The sequence below is a fragment of the Labrus bergylta genome, chromosome 10 (genome assembly GCF_963930695.1).
Source record: "Labrus bergylta chromosome 10, fLabBer1.1, whole genome shotgun sequence".
NCBI lineage: Eukaryota > Metazoa > Chordata > Actinopteri > Labriformes > Labridae > Labrus > Labrus bergylta.
The window spans coordinates 27,138,463-27,157,084 of record NC_089204.1 but is presented as its reverse complement, the minus strand read 5'-3'; the positions used below and the strand labels follow the sequence as shown (position 1 = coordinate 27,157,084).

Here is an 18,622-nt window from a genome sequence, read left to right as displayed (position 1 = left end):
TTCATGTTTTCCTTCATCATGTTAATATCTACAAGAAGACATGGAAACAATGTAAATGAGTCATGTCCTCCACCATTCTTGTTTTTCCATTTTGATTGGTCGGTGAGGGTGAGGTGAGGTGACATGGACAAACGAGGCCTTGTTCTAAAAGTTCAACTAATTTCAGCTAAGAGTGCTGTGTGCGACCAAAACATACAGGGGTCCCTCGTCACCTTTATGTGATAAATGATCTGCTCAAATTAGTTTCATTTCAAAACATAAATACAAAGAACAATAAAAACATTATGATGTAATCCTAGCAAAGTTATGTTATTCTAGTGTCTTTTCTTCATATTTAGGGCTAGAATTGCAACATTTAGTCGTTTCCTATTTGTTGAGTGAGTGCTGTCAGATGGGGTCCATTTAGGGGGCTTTCCAACTGTAATTGCAAACTTGTCACATTTTGAGCCACTGTCCCTTTGGGCCCTTTTGTGCTCAGGACGCTGAACCTAGAAAATTTTAGCAAAGGATACCCATGCAGGACGTTTTATCTAGATATCCCAAATGGGAATGGGCATATGTATTAAGTTGGGACCTACTGAAAAAACTCTCTTCCATACCAATAACCCAAGAAGAAGAACGAAGAAATCAACCATTGTTATAGGCTGCATCCAATCCATCTCAATTGAAGTCAGCATATCCAAAAGATGTAAAAGTTGTTAAAATTGTAACTTTGTAACTGTTATCTTGACCCGGTTTCACTCCCATTAGACGTTGCATATGTGTCATTGTTAACCTGAGTTCTTATTTTGACCGTCTTCCCACAAATTGCAGATTTAGGGCTAGAATTGCAACATTTAGTAATTTACTATTTGTTAAGTGAGTGGCTTTTGAGTCACTGCAGTGGTTTGTCAGCCCTCGGAGGTCCTCTACAGGCCCGGGGCCCCAAGCAGTTGCCTGCCTTGCCTGACAACCAGCCTCTGAACGCAGGGACAAAAAACATGGTGCTCTTTTGTGCTCAGGACGCTGAACATAGAAAATGTCAACAAAAGAGCCCATGCAGAACGTGTCATCTAGATATCTCAAATTGGTATGGGCATATGTATTTGGTCTACCCACAAAATGCAGATTTAACTTAATAATTATACTGCATAGCTCTTTAGTGGGCAAAACTGTGGCTATAGGGGTACCTACAGCAGCAAAAGGTGCAGTGTAGAGCCACTTTTGAGCAGTTAGATACTTGGAAAATGTGATTGATAAGCTGTTTTCCCAAAGATTTGCCTGAATAAACATTGAAAAACATTGATATTTTGAGCTGTCAGTGTTACATGTTTGTGTCCATCCACAGGAGAAGACCGCGTCAGGGAGAATGTGGTGGGCACAACAGACACACAAGCAGCGAGCGGCACAGCTGGAGCAGAGTCCGGCTCCAGCAGACGGAAGCTCCACTGCTGCATCCGAGTGACGACCGTGCAGGTACAGAAGGCCCTGTGGGGGGTCGCCATGGTGATGTGCGTGTGCTCGTCCTGGGCAGGCTCCACCCAGCTGGCCAAGCTGACCTTTAAGCAGTTCGACGCCCCCTTCACCCTCACATGGTTCGCCACCTCCTGGAACAGCCTCTTCTTCCCCCTCTATTACATCGGCCACCTGTGCAAGAGTCCGGAGAGGCAGACGCCCAGACAGAGATTCAGGTGAGGAGGCTTTACCTGCATCAGCAAGTAAACATTGTTAATGTAGCATTTTTTTAAAACAGACGTTTGAAAGAGGGGGTAATGACGAAAGCTGGTTTTGATTTGGTTTCTTTAAGACATCTTTAAAGGCTGTTTTAGAATCAGCAACATGAATGTCACGCTCCTTGACCTTGAAATAAGAACCTGAGAGTCTGCTCTGAAGGCCAGAGTCAGACAGCTTTCATTTAATCTCTTGTATTTCTTGGTGAACTTCAAAATCCATCCTTAACAGACAAAATGGAGTTAGTTAGTGAGAGTTTAAGGCCAATCAGAGCTGTAAGGAACAAGGAGAACAAGATGTAACAATAGTCAAGGTCTGGATAAGATTTCTGAATTTTGAAGTAGTTTCCAGTTTTCAAAATGTTCCTGAAATCAGAGAAACCAAGAGTTAACAAATTCAAGAGTTGGTTGTGATTAAAAAAAACAATCAAAGCAGCTGACTCTCAGTGTCCTGAACCTGCTGAAATGTAAAAATGTATCTGAAGCCGTGTTCAGACATGCACAAAAAAAACGTCCTGAAAAAAGAGTTTCTCTGGCCAGCCCCCTTGTATATTTTCATCAGAAAGTTCACCTCGAGCCAGGAGGGTGTGGTGACATTTATACCCTTCAATCAGTGTGTGACCAAAGACTTTATGTTGCAATTTCCGTACATGTAATACTTGCTTCACTATATTTTCTGTTCACCAGTACGTTCTTCTCCACTCTTTTGTTGATATTGTGAGTCTGTGGAACTACACATAGCATTGATATAAAGACAAATATTCTCATTGTAGCGTGCTGCAGTGGACTCTTTTGCTTTGTCCAAAACTCCCGCGTCGTTCTTTTTATGTCATGTCTTGCCTCAGGTCCCCCACTGTCCCCTTCCAGTCTGACAGGGTGTGAGGTATGAGGTGCATGTGTGAACAACAAGATCAGAAGGATTTCAGGGGAAGTCCCCCTGACATTATCTAGACATTTCCAGCAGAGCATGTAGAGCTCTGAACGTACAAAACTGTGGACAGAGACGTTCCTATAGCGTCTCTCATGTTGTTCTGTATAAGAAGGAGTGTAGCATAACTTTTAGGGCAAAAAAGCTGCAATACTATAAAAGATCAACCTTCAGTGATGTTGCACTTTTGTTTTCTTCAGTGCTCAGGTTTTTTGTTTTTTTGTTGTACTGCTTCTTCTTCTTATTGTCGTTGTAAACAAGCCGAAGACACAAAAGTTGATGTGTAGTCAGAGTATTTTTTCTGCAGGTTCAAATAGAGACGACTTGGAGGAAAAATAGAAACCATATCTGTCTCGTCAACTACAAATAGATTTGTTTTCTTTCGACACTCACCAATGATGCACAGACGTCAACAATCACACAACTGGGAGAGAAAGCACTTTTCCATCAGCAGCAGCAGCAACAGTAGACAAGAATACAATTAGAAATCATTCTGCAGAAAGTTGTTTTCTTCACTGATAACAAATCTCACTATTCTTCTTGATGCAGATAAAACATGCAGCTGAAATGCTCGGGCACGTCCTGTAGAGATTGACGAAAAGCCCTGTGAGAAATATCTGTATGCAGTTGTGGCCAAGCTGAAAAAGGTGTTCGAACGCAAGCCTGAGGGGTCAACACAACATAAATCAGACAGGAAAAACAACATTTCAAATGTTTATTTTTAACCCCATGATTTTCCCTCTCCCATCTTTACCTCTGCCGAACAAATTGGGCCTTTCAAGAAAGGAGTAAAATGTAGAAACCTTACTCTTTGGTTGAAGTAGTTGGACAATTTAAACAAGAAGATCAGGAAGGATTTTTAGAAAAGCAAGCAGAATAAAATTATGAAATGATTATGATGATTATGAGGGAATTATTAGGTCACATATTCTCCTCCTTTCTGACCAGTTTAAAAAAGTCTCAGAGCTCTCCAAATACATGTGTGTGAAGTTTCTTGTTCTAAATCCACTCTGATCCTGTATTTGATCATGTCTATAAACCCCTCTATTTCAGCCCTGCTCAGAACAGACTGTTTCTGTGTCTGTACCTTTAAATATGTAAATGAGCTGTGTGTGACCACGCCCCCTCTCTGGAAGGGCTTGGGTGTACTTGGTGCTTTCTCGCTCCATGTTCTATTGTTTACGGTGAGAAGGCAGACTCAGAGGGCAGAACAAACACCTAGCTGTGGGAGTGTCACCCACCTGGGGGAGGGGCTACTGCCCTTTGTGATGTCATGAAGGGACAATCTCCAAACCACCTGTTAACCTTTTAATATAGCCATATATACAAAACCTGGTAGCGAAACCGCCCAGATCTTTTTTTAAACAAAAGCATGAATAAATACATGGTTAGTGCGCGCTCCCCATGTACGGAGGCTGTCCTCCAAGCGGGCGACCCTGGTTCAAATCCGACCTGTGGCTCCTTTACATGTCGTTCCCCTCTCTCTCTCTCTCTCTCCCTGATTTGTGACTCTATTCAGTCTGTCCTGTCTATAAAATAAAGGCATAAAAATCTACCAAAACTATATCTTTGTACAAAAACGTGAGTTGCACCAACATGACCCCTTTGATAACAAAGGTCAAACTTCAAAGCCCGGGTCTGAAATGTTTCTGACAAGAACTTTCAAAAACCCAAAAACCTTCTGTGTGAGAAAGTATATGTGTTGTGTTTATTGTTAGAACAGAAGCATCCTCATATTTAAGAGAGAAAGTTGGAGTTGTTTGCTTGTCATATTTGCTGGTTATACTGTATATGTACAGTCACTCCCCGTTCATATCTGACTTCCAGCTAAGCACTCCACTTATTTAATTTGTACTCTCAGCTTCCTGGTCGTGTTTAGTTATTCTGCTGCAGCAGCGAGCAGAAAGAAAGTCATCTTAGGTGTGTCAGAAGAGCTCCCACAATTCAAACAGTCCATTAATCACAGTCTTTAAACAGAAGTCTTATCTCTCCTATACTTGCTGTGCTGCTTTAGCGCAGAGAGAGAGACAAGGACGGTGGTGGAAGGTCCCGGCTCTGTATCTCTGCAGCACCTCTGTGATGTAATCCTTTAATTTTCTGAGGGCTTACACCAGGAAACTGGGGCTCCTCGACCAAAAGCTGATGTGTTCAGAATATGAATCCCTCTGTTTCCCTTGTAGTTAGAAACGCTCCCGGTGAGTTTCAGAAAATGCAGAGGAAAAGAGATAAGAGTTGACGTTTGTATCAGCTGCCCGTCCGTTCTCTGCAAAACAGCAGCTAGAGTAACAGAAGACCTGACGTTGGTGATGTATTTTCACTGTAACTGGATGTTTTCTTTGGAAGCTTTCTGCTGTATTGACTTTCAATTCAAGAATTATAATTCTCCTTCTGTTCATGTTTTGCTTCTTCTCTTCTACTGCAGTTTGAGAAGCTCCTCTAGTCAGCGCCGTAAGAGTGTAAATATTAATAGAAAACTCACCCATCTGTTACAGCAGGGGGATCCAGACCCTCCCTGATTGGCCACTCACAAACTGTCAGTATTTTGATTTCAGCTGTTTCTTTCAGTGTCTGTAAAGAAACGATGAAAGACGTAAATGCAGCTGTCACTGAATGCAGCTTTGTGTTTATGAAAGCAGGTTGTGAAAAGTGCGTTTTTTTAGTGCAGACTCGGCGCGTTTATAACAAAGCTTGTTCCTCTTCAGTCACTCCGATAACTGTGCCACCTGCCAATCCTCGTTTTCTGCTGCTGCTTCATTGCTTTCCAAAGGGCTGGATTTTTTCAGGGGAGAGCAACGTAAACAGAAGCTGTTGAAGTGCAATGATGTTGTATTCTGACCCCTGAACATATCAACACACTGTAACGTGAGGGGACAGGATCTATAAGTCTGGAGTGTTTTGATACTGATACATGATGTCACCGTTTGGTTCCTTTCTCACATTACAAAGAGTGTGAAACATCGACTGTCAGGCCAATGAGTCTCGAGTTTCTGCATTTATCTAACAGCTTTTTTTTTTTATCCATTTCAAATATTCAAAACCCCACAGCTTCTTCTTTGTGTACTTAAAAACTCCTCTTGACAGTCACAAGGACAAGACTTCAAATAAAAATCACATATGCTTTATGCCTTAGCTTCAATGATGGTGGGGAATGCTAGCATTACAGTTTCATCTCTTATGATATAATAAAATGTCAAAATGTCCCAATTTTGACTCCAAGTATCCAGTACGACCGACCTGACACATTGTTAAATATTTATCCAACCTTTATTCTACTTAATACATTTCTATGATCTGTTTTCACACATGCACTCTTGAAAATGTCAGGCAGGCTTCCCCTGAAATCCTCCCATCATGACGTGAAAAGAACGACACAGAGTGGGGTGGACAAAGCAGCGGAGTTGGACTCTGTAATGAGAGTTTTTGCCTTTATATCTGGTGTTAACAAAAGAGCAGAGGATATAAGGGCAAACAGAGATGATTCAGTTTTATTATGTGCACAGAGATCCAGAGATGGTCGTGCGGTGGTCACAGGATATAAACATGATCACCCCTTCCCCGTGGCTCGTGGTGAATCCTCCTGAACATGTCTGATACAACGGGCTGGGTCTAAGATTACACATTCTATTAATCCCTGAGGGAATTTCTGGTTTACACTCTGTCATGCTTCTCACACACATAGGCCCAAAATATACACACATGCACCATCAGGAGCTGTGGACATGCACAAGATGGAGGGATGTCAGAGTGGGGCTGCAACACTCTACTACACAGGGAGCTGATAGGGGTTGGGTACCGTGCTAAAGAGCCATCGGCAGTACACAGGAAGTGACCTGGCACCTCTGCAGCTACCAGACCAACTTCATTTTTTTTTTTTTTGATGATTGATTGAATGTTTTATCATGATTTGTTCTGCAACAAGGCATGTACGTTCACTGGTCAGATAATCCTTAATCCTCTACGTCCTTAACTTCTTTGGTAAAAAAAAAAAAAAAAAAGTCTAGTTTAAGGTGACACTGCGGCCTATACAGAGATAATGGAGAAACATCTTTAAAGGCATTTTAAGGATTGACAAAAATTAAACATCCACACAATTAAACGTTGGAGCTACTTGACGTTTCAGGATTCAGTAAAGAACATAAATAGGAAGACAGTTCGTGTACCCTGTGAATATGCTGAGTCATCATGAGATTTAACACATGCATACGTCCTGGAAACAGTTATTTGTGTGTGTCCCAACTGTATTCCTAAATCATTCAAATGTTTCGGCCTCCAGCATGTAGGACATATGGACCTTCATATCCAGGAAAGTGAACACTCAGTTTTGTCAAATAACACTGAGAAGTCTAAAAAAAGCTCCATATTAGTTGTAGTGTTTTGATTGGTGGGATGTTTTTATAAACATATTGTATCTGCCCTCATTTAAGCTCACACTGTCAAGCAGGAATTGGCAAAGACAGATCATAAAAAAAAAATGCCTGAGGAAGAGATCAATAGTTTAGTGTCATGACTGGAAACAGCTCAGATTCATCTCACTCGATCTCCAACTTTTAGTACCTCGTGGCAGATCTGATTTTTATCTGTAAACATTTACTTCTTCTCCAGCAGAGTGGAGTTGTTCCCACACGCACTGCAATGCAATAATCACTTAGATGTGACTGTTACAATGGGAATTACTTTACACACTCATTACTGATCACTGATTAAAACCTCTGGTCTCTGTGGTATCATTATTTCAGCAGAAGCTATTTATATTCATAAACATTGATTTAAAAAACTCCCACACTGTAATGATACCCATCAGTTTTTAATTTACTTGTCCAACATGTTTTTAATATTCTAATGCCGTGCTCTGCATTTTGTCTCTGCTCAGGGAGTGCTGTAGGTTTTTCGGGGACGACGGGCTGACGCCCAAGGTGTTTTTCACCAAGGTGGCGCCCTTTGGCCTCCTGTGGATCCTCACCAACTACCTGTACCTGCAGGCCCTCAGGAAGATCAACACAACAGACGTGTCGGCGCTCTTCTGTTGTAACAAGGCCTTCGTCTTCCTGCTGTCCTGGATTGTACTCAGAGACCGCTTCATGGGGGTCAGGGTGAGTTCAGCTGCCCGTGTGTGTGTGTGTGTTTTTTTGTCTAGTCTTTTTTTCTTCTTCTTTTTCCTGAGAGAAAAATGTTGCTGCTACAGTTTTTAGTCACAAAAAAGCAAAGAAATGAAAGATTTGTGCTTCAGGCTACACATCTGTGGCAACCGTTACCTTCAATATCCAACAAAATAACCAACACACTGCACAGTGGTGCATCGGTTAGAGCTGTTACCTCACAGCAAGGAGGGTCTGGTTCAAATCCCTGTCGGGCAGGAACTTCTCTGTGTGCAGTTGCATGTTCTCCCAGTGCTTCAGCTTCCTCCCACAGTCCAAAGACATGCTCGTTAGGTTAACTGGTGACTCTAAATTGCCTGTGAGTGTGATTGGTTGTTGCTTGTTGTCTGCCTCTATATGTCAGCCCTGTGATTGGCTGGTGAACAGTCCAGGGTGTAACCCCGCCTCTCACCCAATGACAGCTGAGATCAGTCCCAGCACCCGTTGACCCCGAAAGAGAAAACGCAGTATGGATAATGGATGGATAGATAGTTTTAATGCTTTGGCTTTATAGAAAAAAATACCATATTTCAATGAATGACATTTTGCAAAACTTTGTGTCCATTAAGAACAGAGAGGTCAGGTTTCTGATGGCTACACTGAGAATTGAATTTTCATTTGATCATCCTCTTTACCTTAAAAACGTGAAGTCTCTTGGTGTTTTCACACTTATGTACATAAAACTGTTGTGAACTGAAAGTGAGCTGCATGTGTAAACTGTTCTGTGTTGACACTGGTGCTACGCTAGAAAGATTCTGTTGGTGTGATAATAATAATAATACTTTATTTGTATACCACTTTTCTATACATGTAACAAAGTGCTTTACAACAGAGTAAAAGCATTTTTATAAAAGAATGAGTAGGGATGTAAAACAAGGGACTGAATCTGCAAGTCTGATCTCCTCTGGCAGGCTGTTCCAAAGTCAGTTCCAAAGTGTTACAGTCTAAGTAGGTGACATACCTGCTGCACACAAGATGGTGATTTTTCAGTGATCTTTATGGTCTCTGTCTTGTTTCGGAGCACTCTGGTCTCGGGTATGTCTTGGTCTCAGTTAGTGTGGTCTTGACTACAACACTACTCATTCGTCAATACCGTTGGGAGGGATTTCATTAGTTAGTATTAGAGCTCTAAAAGTGTCACATTGTCAAAAGGACCAAGCCAAAGTTAAAGAACAGGCTGATAAAGTATCTCAAAGAAGAGGTCTGTTCCTCCTGCTTCCCTCTCCTATCGAACGTATCACTTTGGATATCTTTGCTTCGTTTTCAATTTGTATTCTTTTTCATGAAATCCATGGCACATATTGACCCACCAGTATGTCCCGATCCCTTAAAGGCAGTGCTGCTGTAAAGACTTGCAGTGCAGCTTGAGATGACAAGATAACCTTCACTTGACCTGAAGCTTTTAATAAAGAGCCTCTTTGCTTTAGTAGAAAACACCAATTGAGGCTGTGTGCAACCCCTTCCCAAACCTGCATATAGGTTTTAAAGATTCTAGGGATATTAGACATTTCAAGATACTCCAAGAAGTAACAACACCATCAGCAAAAATAACAATATAGGCACGACCGACTCAGTTGTATTGCAGCGCTCAAAGGGGTAGGGAGAAGGGTTGTCACTAATTTAACTTAGACATGGTACTAGTAAAAATCATATAATATGAATATCTGGTTTGAAACCAGGAAAACTCCTGCACATTGTTTAAATTGCACTTAAACAAAGGCAAAAATGTTGCCATTGTATTTATGCAAGTTTGCCTTCTCTCGCGGCAGCTGGTAAAAAAGCATTTTTTTTAAATCTTTGTTTTAATGAGTGATAGCATCGCAAAGAAGTCAAACATTTTGACAACCTTACTGTGGAGAGTCCCCTTTATTGTGTCATGTTCACTCATGAAGGTGAAAGGATTAAGAGTATAAACCCCCCACAGGAGTGCAGATAATGTGTGTTTTGTTGCTCTGACTGACTTTCCATTTGAAGGTGTGAGCTGCACACAGCGCGTTGGAGTGGGTTTACCTGTGTGACAGCGTGATTTCCCACCAGTGATCACTGTGTCATTCAAATGTACCTCCTGGAGTGTGTGTGTGTGTGTGTGTGTGTGTGTTTGTGTCTGCATCGTGGTGTGTTTGTTGCCATGTTTGTAACTGATTCTTTCAGCATGAGGATAAAAAAAAAGCAGCAGGGGGAGTGAGGGGATTTAGCGGGGTGTGAATTGGGGTATCTCCTGCTCTCCTCCCGCTGCTCTCTTCAGAAGCCTTCATATCTGCAGCCCGTCCTGCACTCCTGCAGAATGAATTTCCCCCTTTTTTTTTTTGTTTCCGTCACACACTCCCAACCATCTCATCTACTCCCTCGTGCATGCCCCGACTCCCCAACCCCCATTATCTGCTATGAAAGGCCTCAGAAAGAGACAAATACTGTAAAATGTCTTCTCTCTCGCTCTCTCTCTCTCTCTCTCTCTGTCTTTCCACCCCCATCTTCTCTCTCTTTCTCTTTCAGTGGGAAGGATTGCAGTGTTTGTACGTCTGCAGCAATGCAGGGGATCTTGGATGAGTTTGTCATGAAAGTAAAGGAGTGGAGAGAGAGAGAGAGAGAGATGGGGATGGGAATGCTAAATCATTCTGGTTAAAAAGCAATGTTTTTGGGACATTGTGTGCATGAAAATACGGCCATTTAGAGGCTTAGCTTGGAGGCAACAGCAGCACCAGAAACCACCAGGTTGGATGCTTATAAATAAACAGACAAGTGTTGGTTTATGTGGGATTTGTGGCTGGATTTATCAGTCATAAAGGGAGTTAGATACGGCCTAATCCACATCGACATACTGCAGTAATAACACTGTAATCACATAAGCCACTCTGTTTGCAGGTGGCATGATCCTTTTCCGTCGTCGTGCTGAACCCATCTCGAGAAAACAAAAACACGGGACACATGCCGGGTCGCTGACCTTGTAAGCAAACAGCCCTTCGCACAAATGGAAGGTGTGTGTGTGACTGACGGGGCTGCCTGCAGTGCAGAAAGAGCCGTTTTCGCTAAAGGCGCCCGGGGGGGGGGCTTTGTCCGAGCAAAAACACGCAGCTCATTTATCTTCCTGACACCTCCTTTAATGCAGCACTCATCCACTCGGCTGGACTGTGCCCTGCCGCTATTTATCAGCCCAGCACACAACTACGTTCACGTGCACTTTAAGATCAAACTAAGACATGTGCTGCAGAAGTGTTAAAGGGATAGTTTGGAGGTTGTAAAGTGGGGGTGTATGAGGTGTCGGTCATTAGGCAGTTTATTACAAGCTGCAACCTGACGAGCTAAATGCTACCGTTCCTCTAGTGTCCACCTGAGGCTGGCTCCACTGTCTGTGGTTTATTGCAGACAGGAGAGGTCGGTCAGCACAGGCTCTGCTTGGAGAAGCTGGCGGAAGTACACACAAGGTAGCTGAGTTTTGTAATGCTCTGGATGTGGTTTGTTGCAATATGTACGTTAGCCTTTTTAAAAAAAAAACATTGGACCACTTGCCGTCGGTTAGGTCGCATGTCACTTGTGTACAAAGGTCAGATTCCTCGTTGCAGCTGCATGTCATCCCCCACTCTCTCCTACCAACTCTCTTCAGCTGTCCTATTTAATAAAGGCAAACTGGCCACAAAAAATAACTTCAAGAAAAATATAATTGGACCGAAACAAAAAAAAAGTTGGGGTTGAGTTGGTAGAGCAGATGCCCCACGTCCAGAGGCCACAGTCCTTGACCCAGTGGTTGCAGGTTACAGTCTGGATTCTGACAATGTTTGGTGCAAGTCGTCCCCACCTCCCCCTCTCTCTCTCTCTTACCTTACCTGTTCTTCTAGAGCAGTCTTATCCAGATTAAGGTAAAAGCCTTCTGCGTCTCTTCTTTCCTTTCTCATCTGAAAAAGTTATCCGTGTGTACTCAGGTTCATGATAAGTATCATTATTTTTTTTAATCTCAACCTTGCATTGCATTTCAATTGTTATTTCATATTTCATTGTATTTCTAGTGTCTACCATAAAAGTCTGACCAAACAGCTGGACTGATACGGTGCACTGCTTGGGACAGGCAAGTGTCAAAGGTCAGGGCTGTCTGACGTCAAGTTGAAGCTGTGGAAATGTACAGAAATGTAGCTTGTACTCAAAGTCTTTGGTCGGTCCTTAAAGTAATTTTTTCTCTTAAGCCTCTCCACTGTAAGACATACTTTAGATTCCATGTATGTTTGTACTCTGGCTGGCTTCACCAAACAGGACAAGTGCTGAATGCAAATACTCTGAAAATATCCCTATTGAAAATATCTGGACTGTCCCTTTAAGCACAGATGAAAGATGCTGGCTCTGATTCTCCTTGGCTGGTGGGATGAAAGAGATGGCTTGGTGCTGTTTTGAAGCTGTGTAAATTCCAAAGACAGGGAGTGGGAGTACGAGATGGGGGTTGGTGGACTAAAGCGGGGTGGGGGGGGGTTAGTTTGTAAACATGACAGTGTAGTAACAATGATCAATGTCAGACAAAGACACCAACGCTGCAGAAGGCTGCCTGTCCTGTGTTGGAAGCACATGAATGTTTGATGTCTACATGATAGTGTTTGCCTTAAAATATCAAATGCTGCTGCCTGTAAAAGAAAAACCAACAGATTAATTATATCGTTACAAGCCGCGTCCTGTTAGGCTTGTGATTTCTGCAAGTGTCGGCCATGTGGGCCTGCTGTGTCCCCCCACAGCGGTGAAGGCTCGAGCGTCTTTATCACCTCACTGTGAGCAGCATGTCCATCCGTCATCCGCTGATCTCTCTCTCTCTCTCTCTCTCTCTGCAGATCGTAGCTGCTATCTTGGCCATAGCAGGCATTGTAATGATGACCTACGCTGATGGATTCCACAGCCACTCCGTCATCGGCATTACGTTGGTCGTGGCCTCGGCTTCAATGTCAGCGCTTTACAAGGTATTAGTTTGCATTTGAAACACTTTAAGAACTTAATTACTGAGCTTGTGTACTTTTATCCATTCCTCTCTTGAGTTGAAACTGGCGGCCTGGGGGCCTCATGCGGACCCCGTTCTCACTTAATGCGGCCTGCAAGTCAATTTCCATATATCAATAACTTGTAAACATAAAGAAAATATGAAATAATCTGTTGCCAATAGAACATGTACGAAGACCAAATCTATGAGAATATGAAAAATATAAATCTTTCTTTAATCTTTAATAACTGGTATATGTTTTGTTTTTTGTAAAAATGTAGTAGATACCATTGTTGCAGTAAATGTTTCTGTTAATCTCTGTTATTAAGCAATACATTTAAAATCAATAGTCAAGTAAGAAATATCTGCTTTAATAACCATTAAAGACTCTGTTCACTGTACTGAAAAAGAGGCTTAAATGGGCTTTAATTCTGTGTTTTGGCATTAATTATGCATTTATTTTAATATTTGCGTATTAAAAATATAAATGTTGGGATAATAGATCTGATGAAAGCTGTATTTTTGTTCCTTTTGTTAAATTTGAAGTAATTATAATTGTCTAATTGAGAGTATCGTACAATCTGTAACAACTCGGCCCTCTGGCAGTGAGAATAAAATTAATGTGGAGACCAAAGTTTCCCAACTCACATTATTTCTTAGAGTATGTGTGCAGAGACAGAAGCAGCTTTCAGATTAAGACCAACTCTGAAAATAAACGATGTAGGAATAATTGAACAGCAGAAGATATTTACCTTCCTTTTTTTAACCATTTTTGGTACGTGATTTGTTTAATCAGTGTTAAATAATGATTCATCTCAGTCCTTATACATGTGTGATCTTTTTAACCTCACAGATTTCTAAGCACTATTGCAGGTAATGATTTAGATTGCTTTTTAAATTGTGACTATGTGTGTTTTCCCTTTAAACTCGTCTCTAGCTCCTGTCTAATTATATAACCTGGTAGCGTTAGACAGAAGCAGATTATGACATGGTAGCTGACAGAACGTGTGATATGAGAGCATTCGGTTGCCGCCCTAAGGCTGTGATGTCCTGATCAAGGAGGTCACGGGACGGGTGGCCTTATTTTGACGGGGTTCTGGCCTGCTGTCTGTACTGCCTAATGTGATAAACCGACAGCAGCGACCCTGTGCCAAAGAAATGACAGGTGCTTGGCATGGTGCAGCCTCTGCATTATCCCTCTCTGCTCCATGAGGGGGCAGATTCCTTTTTTGGTGCAATCATCGCCCTCCTCCCTGTTTGTCCTCAGGTGCTCTTCAAGATGGTCCTGGGCAGTGCCAAATTTGGAGAGGCTGCACTCTTTCTCAGCATCGTCGGAAGCGCAAACTTTGTTTTTGTCAGCTTTGTGCCGGTCATCCTGTACTTCACACGCGTCGAGTACATCGGCTCGCCTGCAGACATCCCGTGGGCCTACCTCTGTGGCGTTGCTGGCCTGCTTTTTGGTATGTGAAGACAAAATGTGATTCAATATGTTGCATAAACATGACACTGTACTGATCATGTAACCGATGAATGTCCTGCTTCTTTATGCATCTTTCCACAGCTTTCAACGTCTTGGTGAACTTTGGCATTGCCATAACATACCCAACATTAATCTCCCTTGGCATCGTCTTAAGTGTCCCAGTGAATGCCAGTAAGTCTCTCCGCTTTCTTACGGACATAAATTAATTGAATTGAAGGACTTTTAGATCCAGTCAGCATTTTTTATGGCTCTAAAAATTCCCCCAAATGGTTTTCATGTTTAATGAAACAAAGTGGAATAGTTTGGCTGAACAATTTCTGATTTTATGTAGAAAAAAAACCGAGTATTGATCATGTTGATTTACTTACAAATTTGCATATTTATTGTTCAAATGAATCCTGATTTCTATGGATATTAATACAATATTGACAACAACTATGAGGGAAAGTGTTGCAGGCAAGAATGCAGATGGTTACAGGCAGGCTGGTGAACTTAACAGCTCATAGGCAAGAAGTGGTATCCAGGCAGGTAGGAAGAACCAGGCTTCCAGTACAAAAACTCTAAAGGACAAAGTACAAAAAAAAAAATCAATGGAACAAAGCAATAAGGATACAAACTGCTGTAAAATGCTGTAAAAGGTCAGGTATGAAGTGGGGTTTGATGAGTCAGGAAATCAAGTTCAGCAGTTGCTCGAGAGTCCACTTGAAGCTGGCTGCAAAGCCAAGGAATCCTCTTTAGGTCCCATATAATTATGTCCACTTTTAGAGATGAAAATAAACATGTTTACAGCCTGGTTCCAAAAATGGATTTGATGCAAATAGCACAAGTCCTATTGAAACTCCACAGGGCTTGATTTTTTGAATATAACATCAATTTTAGAGATATGAAGCTAAGAGTTTTGAATACATTTGCAGAAATTGGGGGCGTGGCCGAGTTTACTGACAGGTTGGTATGTTGCCAGGAGACTTAAGGCCCGCCTCAAATCCACCTCTTTGTCTGTTACTAATATGATCCAAAGTTAGTGAGAGATAGCATTTTCCAAAATGGTGACCAGCATCATTGAGCTTCTAAATGCTTCATCAGAGATAAATTGGTGATCTCACTGAGACTACGTCCGTCGAGGTAGATGATCTGGTGGAGGTAGATGATCTGGTGGATTGGAATAAAACAGGTGTATAGATGAAGAAGTGAGGGAGAGTTTGAGAGCATCTTGTGGAGAAATGGAGAATGTGAAGCAATGTAACTGGTGACTGTTTAATGTTTTCACTCTGATAGTAGCTGTCATTATCTTGCAGTGGTGGACCTCTACACATGTGAAATTAACTTCAACACGGTGCGCCTCATCGCCGTGTGCATCATCTGCCTGGGTTTCCTCATGCTGCTGCTACCGGAGGACTGGGACCAGTGCATCATCCAGCTCAGCACAAAGCTGCGCAAGCGGGACGAGCCAGCAGAGGGCAGCGCGGAGGCGGGGGCCACCACAGGGCTCAACTGGAGGGGCAGAACCAGGACCTCCATGTCAACATTTGCACACTGACTGCGTTTAAAGGTAATAAACAGACAAACAGATGGACGCAGGGGAAGGGAGACACGTTAACCTCTCACAGGGTTGGTGTCGGGACTTTTTTTTGACCTGCAGCTCCCCGAGGAGAAAACAGTATTACAGACTGTCCTCTGGGTTTGTCACTCGTCAAGCCAAAAGGAAGAAGAAGAAGAAGCAGCAAGAGGAACAGGACTGTATTATTCATTTTGGCGTCCATTCCGCTCAGAAGTTATCCGAGTGGCTGCATGGACTCGTATCATTTGAAATCCTTCTTCACCAAAAAAAAAAAAATAATAAGATCAGACAAAACTGATCGAATCACGATTTAATTTTGCTTTCATCATTCCATTCACGACATCCTCACGCCTGGGAAGACTTGCCAACTTGCCTGATATTCTTCAACTCTTAAAAAAAAAGACAGACACCGCGTGGACTTGCTGTTGTACACATTTACACACCTTTTAAGATCCAAAGAAGAATGCCTAAAATGCTGAACGCCTGAAAACAAAAACAAAAAAAAGGGAGGCCAAACAGAGGCTGCCTTCAGGTTTGACTTTGACTACCTGCCTTTCATGCACTGTACATAGCTGATTTTCACACCCCTGATGTCCTGGGAGTTGTTGACCCTGATGGTCTCATCTGGTGTGAGGGGGGGGGGGACCTGTCTGGACATCTGAGCATCAAATCCGAGCGCTGAAGGAGCTTTCACAACGCCTCACTCTGCTCCTCCCCGAGAGAAGAGGTCAGGTCTCTGTTGATCACACTGATTGGCTCCCCCGCCCTCGCCCCCGTGGTTATTTGTTTCTCCTGTGGCCAAACTCCCACTCTGTCAACGCTGACACCCATTGCTCAGGCCCACAGATGAGTCACGCTAGATTTAACACCAGTATCTCCATTGCATAAGTTATCAATGCATGATACAGTTGAGTTTTCAGTCCGTCCATGATGCACATTTGCCTCACATATTCTCTTGCCGATATTGGCAGCAAACAGTATTACAATTCTCTTAACCAAGCAATGCAGGTAAAAACATCTATTAACATGCGACTGTGAGTTTTATCCACTATCTCAGTCTAAGCCCACTTGCATGGTTTCAGGTGTCCCAGTCTTTTGGACTCAACAGCTCCATGAAATCGCCCTTTAATAACTTCAAAGCTATCACTGAGCCTCCCTGTGAACTCTAATCACATTATTGTTTTTCGGCTGGAACGTAAAAACTTATTTGCAGCATTGTTCGGTAAGATTGTTTTTTTGGATTAGTTACAGAGAAAAGACGAAAACTGTCTTTGCTGGGGGCTTGAGGAGAGTTTAACCCACTCATGAGAATTCACCATATTCACATGGCCGACGTTTTTCTTTGATGCCACGCTCAGGGAGGGAAGCGGAAATGCTGTCATGATGTCATGCTGATTTTCTTCCAGGTTTGCAAATCCTATAAAAACAGGATATTTAGATATTCTCATAAAAGTGCACCTAACAGTCATTTACGGATCAAACATTTGAATGTTTCAGACACAAATCTGCTCGACGCTGTCAGGAAAACCAATCAGCATTTAGATTCCCCTGACCACCTGACATGCAGAAACATTTAAATTGACACTGTTTGTGACATGCAATGATCGAAATATGTTATTTCAACCAACATTTTTAACCACAAATGTAATGTACAGTCTCTAAATAATAAGTGTAATCATTCCTAGCCATCATTACTCATTAAATCAATCAATGGTCGTTCAGGCAGGACGTCCACCAACGACCCCGAGGAGCCTGAGAGAGCTCAGGAGGTCACAGGAAAAGATGTGATTAGAAGACGTAAGTGTTGTTGTAAGCTCAGAATTGAAAACTTCAACATTGTTTTATGTGGTGATGACTTGAGTGGTTAAATGCTAACATTAGCTACTTGAACTAACAGGTACGGTTCTTCTCGCCCCACTTTGATTTAATTAATTTAAGGTGGAGTCAGTAGCATTTTTCATTCAAACTGGGCCCCTCCTCCTGGACTCATCGCCCCTTGAAATGACTTAGTGTGTACGTTTACTGCTTGTACCTACACTGCAAGCTACCACATGCTATTATAGCTGAATTGTATCCACTCCTAAACTCACCTGTGGGTGGTCATTAGCTGCACTCCAGAAACATCCAGTCAACTTAAACAAACCAAAACATCAAAATCCAGTCAGAGGACGGGGTCTCTGCAGACACAATCAGCACCACACATGTATGGAGGCCCAGAAGGGATGATTGAGCGACATTACTTTTGTCTTAAGTCTAATGCCCCGAGTCCACCTAGCATTTTTTTCCGTGCAGAAAAGTGCTGGCTGTGCACTCAGAAGTGTTTTCATGAAGCGTTTGTGTGCACATCCGACCGTGAGCACTCAATACAAAGACGCTTGGAGCTGCCCTGTTTCTCCAAGCAGCCGCTTTCTGCTGCGAACGCTCGCTCCTCATTGAAAACAACTGAAAAAGACGATGGCGCTCAGAAAAAGACGCTAGGTGGCTAGGTAAATTCTACATTTTTTTGGGGGGGGGGGGGGGAAAGCTGCTGACTGCCTTTAAAATTATACATTTTCAGTTTTCCCAGCTGATAAATCAAGAACTTGTGAGAAGCAGGAACGTTGAAGGATGTGCCGCTTTTATAGGATTTGCATTCTTGGGACACACAAGTACGACATGCTAACAACATTTGAGCTTCCCCCTCTGAGCGTGACATCAGGTGATGTTTAAATATGCTGACACATTGTTCCACCTTTACACTTTATGAAAAAAACCTGTAGTTTACTGAAACACATTTCTTAAGGCAAGTAAAAAAAAAACCGATGGAGATGAAGCTGAGAGAGAACGAGGCCCCACGCCTTGCAAAGCGACGGATGGATACTCTG

The 18,622-nt window shown here is 42.5% G+C and overlaps 1 protein-coding gene across 2 annotated transcripts in view; it reads left to right on the top strand.

The window, feature by feature from the left end:
• Window positions 1–18,269, top strand: part of slc35f3b (solute carrier family 35 member F3b) — a 79,659-nt gene extending 61,390 nt beyond the window's left edge. For both annotated transcript variants that reach the window (XM_020632807.2, XM_020632808.3), the window contains 6 exons: window positions 1,328–1,670; window positions 7,508–7,727; window positions 12,578–12,703; window positions 13,988–14,180; window positions 14,282–14,371; window positions 15,496–18,269. In XM_020632807.2, coding sequence (XP_020488463.2) covers window positions 1,328–1,670; window positions 7,508–7,727; window positions 12,578–12,703; window positions 13,988–14,180; window positions 14,282–14,371; window positions 15,496–15,737 — 1,214 coding nt within the window. In that variant the 3' untranslated portion in view covers window positions 15,738–18,269. The remainder of the gene's footprint in view (window positions 1–1,327; window positions 1,671–7,507; window positions 7,728–12,577; window positions 12,704–13,987; window positions 14,181–14,281; window positions 14,372–15,495) is intronic.
• Window positions 18,270–18,622: the final 353 nt, after the last annotated feature.